Source organism: Nanorana parkeri, unplaced genomic scaffold (genome assembly GCF_000935625.1).
Source record: "Nanorana parkeri isolate BGI_ZX_2015 unplaced genomic scaffold, ASM93562v1 scaffold115, whole genome shotgun sequence".
NCBI lineage: Eukaryota > Metazoa > Chordata > Amphibia > Anura > Dicroglossidae > Nanorana > Nanorana parkeri.
In genome coordinates, this window is record NW_017306383.1 from 31,083 (window position 1) to 37,594 (window position 6,512).

The 6,512-nt window shown below is 40.6% G+C and overlaps 1 protein-coding gene across 1 annotated transcript in view; it reads left to right on the plus strand.

The window, feature by feature from the left end:
- Positions 1-5,140, plus strand: part of LOC108784444 (transmembrane protease serine 11C-like) — a 7,175-nt gene extending 2,035 nt beyond the window's left edge. The window contains exons 3-6 of the mRNA XM_018553271.1: positions 838-1,006; positions 1,842-2,101; positions 4,522-4,664; positions 4,979-5,140. Of these exons, the coding sequence (XP_018408773.1) occupies positions 838-1,006; positions 1,842-2,101; positions 4,522-4,664; positions 4,979-5,140 (734 nt within the window). The remainder of the gene's footprint in view (positions 1-837; positions 1,007-1,841; positions 2,102-4,521; positions 4,665-4,978) is intronic.
- Positions 5,141-6,512: the final 1,372 nt, after the last annotated feature.

Below are 6,512 nucleotides of genomic sequence, written 5' to 3' on the forward strand. Positions count from 1 at the left end.
TATATAGCCAACAGTATATATATATATATATATACAATTAAATGGCAGATTTTAATGAACCAAGGTATGGAATACAATTTACTGTTTGCAAGATTTCCTTGCTAATTGCCCTGCTAACCTTAAATACCCAAACTATTTGTTAAGACCTTGGTCACATACCTAATTCAGCAATAACATGTATAGTTCGTGAAAGTCAAACAGGCTCTATACATGTAAAAAGCCCCACTAATGATGTTAGGTTGGTATTTAAAAATATACAGACTTAACATAGCAATATGGGTACAAGCATCACGGTTTCACTGAACACTTTAAATGAATTAAATGAGGATGACAATACTCAAAGCATTTACATTTGCTGACATCATAATATTTGTGTCCATGCTATGTGCATCTTCCAAAGTTAGCGTATCCACCAATATAACAGTTAAGTCTCAGATTATTTTTCCTCTTAGCTTTAGTGGTCTCCTTGTCTGCCCATTCTCGCCTCTACTCCATTCTATTTCCACCATAGCTGACAAACTAAATGTAAACCTATGTTTATTTGTCCCAGTGTTAAAAATAACAATAGCTTACTATAGCAAAACTATGGAAAAGGCAGGGACATTACAAAATCAACAAAAATCAGAGGAAACAGAACCAGCAGCCATGGCAAGGAAATCTCACCACTGAAAACCCAATTAGATAAGGGAATCCATATGGTGACACAGCCAACCAAACTTTCCCTTGAAGTGAAATATTATGGGGTGGACTAAACTTTAGGGTGACATTTAATTCAAGTTTGTGAACTACAATATACATTCATATTGATAATGCTTCTGTTATTTGCATTCTGAACAGAGTGTGGCATTGGAGGTCCCACAGCATCAAGCAGGATAGTAGGAGGGGTACCGGCATCTTCAGGATCATGGCCCTGGCAGGCCAGTCTGCGTCTTGATGGGAAGCATAAGTGTGGAGCCACTCTCATCAGCAACATTTGGCTAGTTTCTGCTGCTCACTGTTTTGAGTTGTAAGTGATTGTCTACTTGACAAAACTGAAAGTTTTACTCTTACATTTTACTCTCATCAGCTGAACTGACACTAACAGATCGAATGCATCTTGTATCATTTATTGCTATGTTAAGTCTGTGAGCAGGTTAGGCAAAAAAGGAAACAGAGCAATTTGGAGGATTTGGGTTTTTTATTTATTTACTGTCTCCAAGATCAAGAGACAATTGCATTATTTTAAAGAATTAGATTAACTTGGAAAATCATCCGGTCACTGCTAGATGAGCAAGCTATCAGTGACCAGAGGATTTTAGATAACAGGTTCCAGCTGGAGAAACACAGACCTGAGTTAATGTTGTGCTGCTGTCCCGCTAAATTACTCCTGTATTTTTTAGCTATTTCTAGCTTAGTCCCTGGACTTATTCACACGGCAAAAAATGTGCCATGTGTGTCAAGAATCCAGCAAATTCCAGAGGCTGGATTCACAGGTGGATGTGGATTGTCACGGCTGCTGAGCCTGTACGAAGCAATGACATGCTGTCAGCAACGGTGTTCGAAAATTAGCTGCAGTTAGGCACAGATAATTACACCTGGATGCAACTGTTTGCTTCCCGTATTTACTTCCCATGAAGCCAGAGGTTCCTCAATTATATTTTACATACATTTTTAACATCACAATTAAAATGTATCTAATTATTTAGTATTTTCTAGTTATAGTATATTTTACTGCAGTTTGTTCTTAATTTAAACATATAAACATTTATTTAATGTGCGCTCTGCAAATATATGGACATATTCGCTTAACATGTACATTTCAGCTTGTGATTTCAAATGTCATTGTCTTTCTTTCTCTTCAGAGGTAAAGATGTGGATAGGTGGACAGTAGTATTGGGTTCCATCTCATCCACCCCTGGAGTCGGGATGAAGGTCCAGAGAATCATAGCGTATGACACCTTCAGCGTTGAAAATCAGGCAAATGACATTGCACTTCTCCAGCTGTCTGCGCCTGTCAGTTTTAAAGAAAACGTCCGCACTGTATGTTTACCAAAGGCATCTGACAACTTTGCTGATGGTTCATCGTGCTATGTCACCGGATGGGGATCACAGCAATATGACGGTTAGTAAGACAGCATGGTGTAGTTGGTATTATTGATTGTTATACTGATTATTTTTTTCTTGCTGCTCGCAGTATACTAAGACGCCGCAGCTGAAGCGGATCCCGACAATTATGTCTGGATCCGCCCAGCTGTGTGACTGACAGCTGGCTCTGCCTATCTAGAGGCAAAGCCAGTTTTACCCGCCCCCTCCCCGTCCGTTCCGCCAGTCAGCGCTGGCGGATCGGAGCAGGGAGGGGGGAATCCAGCCCCTCCCCTGTCACGGCAGAGAGCCGTGACAGGATCGAGAGGTGAGCGAACGCCGGTATGTGTTCGCTCACCTCCCGATCTACTGAGCCGACCTGTGACAGTTTCATTGTCAGAGGTCGGCTAGAACTATGAGGTGAGTGAAAAGCACTCACCTCATAGTTCTCCTTTAATGAATGCTTAGCTTTACAGTGCTAGAACATACACAGGCATGTGTAAATAAACTCATCACAAACATGGCAATCTAAAGTGAGAACGTGGTAAAAAAAAAAGTGGAAGCAGTGGTGCCCTTTATTGAAATCAACATGTCAAAATAGCAGTTCTACATGTAAAAGCAGAGGAAATCTTAAAATGTCCTGTAAGAGCTGAGCTTGGCCCAACCTATCCTAGTTTTTATTGCTCACTATAGGTCAGCGACTGCACATGAAATTAAAAGACCAATGGGGAGGCTTGTTGACAGAAAGGGGACTTTATTTCAGAAAGTCCAAAATTGCATGTAAATTTAGCAGCCTATCCTTTTAGGCTATGAATTGCCCAGGTTTGTAGCCAACAGTCAGATTTCATCTTCAACTGATTTGCACTGTCTTGTATAAAAAGGCATAAGTCATGTCACTATATCTTCTATATGTACAGTATTTTCTATGTTTTCTAAGGCAATGTATTTGTAATTTCAACTCTTTACTATACCCTAAGTTATAACAGAATCAACAAGAAAAAAGCCACATGTACAGTATTATTCTGGTTAAGTAGCAGTCACCATCTCTGTATAGATAGGAAGTCAACTGTATGATGCTGGCTTCTTGTTGAGACCGGGAGAGACCAGAGAATAAAATTGTGCAATTTGTTCCAAATTAAAGTATATAGCAACTGGAACAGCTTGCGTTGGTTAATTCAGTTATGGGCTGTGCAAATTAAAGAGGGACATCACTTTTATCTTTTTAAATGACAACAGTGGCACCTTTAGAAATGTTTAGTGATGACAATCTACAGATACCTCTAGATAATTGCAGGATTTTTATACTTTGCATACTTTATTTTTCTTTTCCTCCCCATTCTTCGCACTTGGCCATTTTCACTAAGGGCAGATTAATCAATTTCCCTTCACTTCCTGGAACTCTGGGCCCACCCCCTGGAACATGTAACAGTGCATTTCATCTCAGGGGGGAAAATGCCTTTGCCCTGAGATAGGGATGCACTGATACCATGTTTTCAAGACCGAGTACAAGTAACGATACTTTTGCTCAAGTACTCACCGATCCCAATTACTTATACCTTTTATTTTAGTGTCACGTGACTGTTTTTCTAAAACAATACAGACGAATGATTTTAGGACAATGGTGGAGTGCCAGGGCCCAGTCGCAGCTGCAACTGCTGCAACCCCGGTAGTTCTGTCACTAGCTCCAAGCTGTAGAGGGATTACAAATCCCAGCAATACATTATACAGCAATGCAGAATACCACCACCTATAGAGGACTACAAATCCCAGCAATACATTATACAGCAATGCAGAATACCACCACCTATAGAGGACTACAAATCCCAGCAATACATTATACAGCAATGCAGAATAATATGAAGCTGCATACTCTGTGTTGCTCACCGGGGCTTTGTGCAGTCCCACTAGGGCTGTGCAGGTCACACCAGGGCTGTGTGTGCTGTCATACCAGGGCTGAGCGGTCACACCAGGGTTGTGCAGTCTCACCAGGGCTGTGTGGGGTCTCACCAGGGTTGCGTTGGGGTCTCACCAGAGCTGCCTGCCGATTTACCAGGGCTGTTTTTGGGTCTCACCAGCGCTGAATGTGAGTCTCACCAGGGCTGTGTGCGTGTTTAACCAGGGCTGCATGCGGGTTTAACCAGGGCTGCATGCGGCTTTAACCAGGGCTGTCATACCAGGGCTGAGCGGTCACACCAGGATTGTGCAGTCTCACCAGGGCTGCGTGGAGTTTCACCAAGGCTGTACAGTCTCACCAGGGTTGCATTGGGGTCTCACCAGAGCTGCCTGCGGACTGTGTTCTTGCACTCAGTCTGGAAGGAGCATATGTAGTTTTGGTCCACACTCTACATCTAAAACAGGAGAAGTGGTACTGTGCATTCAACCTTATATACACAGCAGTGCAAATGTGGTTCAAACACTACTGCACAGTAGATTTATAATGACAATTATTTACATTTACAGGCCCTATGTCAACAGTTCTACGACAAGCTGAAGTGAAGATAATTAATTCAAATTTGTGTGGTAGCACCGAAATGTATGGAAGTACAATGCAACCTTCAATGCTATGTGCTGGATATGTGGAGGGAAAAATCGATGCTTGCCAGGTGAGTTAAGAATTTAATGTGTTTAAATCTCATTTCATATTTCTTTAAACATCTATTTTGCTGTGGGCTTGATTCTATTGTATCGGCTAATAATATAAACTTAAAATTCTGATTAAATCATGTAAAAAATGTTTTTATAGCATGTACTTAAAGACATATTTTCTTATCAGATTCTTACATAAATATTGGTATTATACAGTATACTTCCGTTTGTGTATGAGCTTTAGTGTGGCTTTAGAAGCATGACTCTGATATGTATTAGTTAGCGAATATTTGACATGTTAAACTAATATATTACCCTTGTCTCACTCTAGGGTGATTCTGGTGGTCCTTTGGTCTCTATGCAAAATACAGACAAGTGGTTCCTTGTTGGAATTGTCAGTTTTGGTGATGAATGCGCATTAGAATACAAGCCTGGCGTCTACTCCAGAGTTACATACCTGCGCAACTGGATCACAAAGATGTCTGGATTGTGATACCCCCAAAATGTTCAGATGCAATTGGGAGCAAGTGGAGATATCCTTTAATTTCCCAATGGAACAGATATTGTGGTTTAAACTTTCTTTATCAAAACTACAAAACATGAAGGAGTCTCAGACCATAACGGGCAAGATGAATTCCATTTTTAAGAAAGGAATGTTTTTTTTAGGACCATTGACTTATCAGACTCTTATTAGTCTTCATCTTAGTGTGATGATTACTCAAAATTCTTAACTGCAATTCTTTTCTAAAATAGCATGCTGATGAAAATTATTTTCTCACTGAAAAAAATAACAGCTATTATTTCCCTTTACATTTAAGAACATAATCTAAACTGAAACTACAGTTAGTTGATGTACACCATATCACCAAAAGTATGTGGACATCCCTCCAAATTATTGAGTTTAGTTGCACGCAGTCATAAACGGAGTGTGGTGCAGAGGAACTTGAATAGCCTGGGCAGAGCCCTCAGCCCAACTATTTTAAAGGTATTACATCCTGATTACAATCCAGGTCTTCTCATCCAACATCAGTACCTAACTTTACAAATACTTCTGTGCCTCAATGGCCACTGATTCATACGGACACTACAAAATCTTTTGCAAAGCCTTTTCAGAGGATTGGAGGCTGTTATAGCCGTAAAGTTGGGGGCAACTTGATATTTATGCCCATTGTTTTGGAATAAAATGTCCAACAATCTCATATATGTATGATGGTCAGATGCACACAAACTTTTATATGTAGTATATGTTTTGCTGCAGAAAGCCATGACTTAGTACTGCTTAAACATTACAACACTGATATGCAAATAGGAACTGTCTCCATGTTGCTCTTTGTATATGAATAGGCACTCCCCTACTCCTGCCAGGGAAGACACACAGTCAGCCAGACATCATGTTGCTCACTGTGTCTGTACACCTAGAACTAAACTGCTAACAGATTAGGACAACAGTTTGCCCTACTTTTTGAGATCTAGGTGTATTTACACAGAGTGGGCAAACTGCCTCTTTCAGCGCCTTGTGAGATATGATATCAGGTCATGTTAGTGTGGTACTAAGGCCATGCAGTCACAAGGGAAAAGGCATAAGATAGTTGGCCTAGGGGGAAGGAAGTAACATTTCGACCCTGCCCATGTGGCAATGTTCAGGCCTGCTAATAGGTGGCTCATCTACTAGGTTTTTTAGTTGCGTGTCTAATCTTCCTTACCAGCTAGTGAAGAAATTGCAGGAAACTGGGGGTGGCACAGACACAGGTTTATCTTAAAAGGCAAACATTTTGGAATGGATTAGTAAAGAATGTCCATTGTTCTTTGGCTCAGTAAACCATTGGTTTCCCCTAACAAAATATCATGTTAAGAGCAAGGTAAAA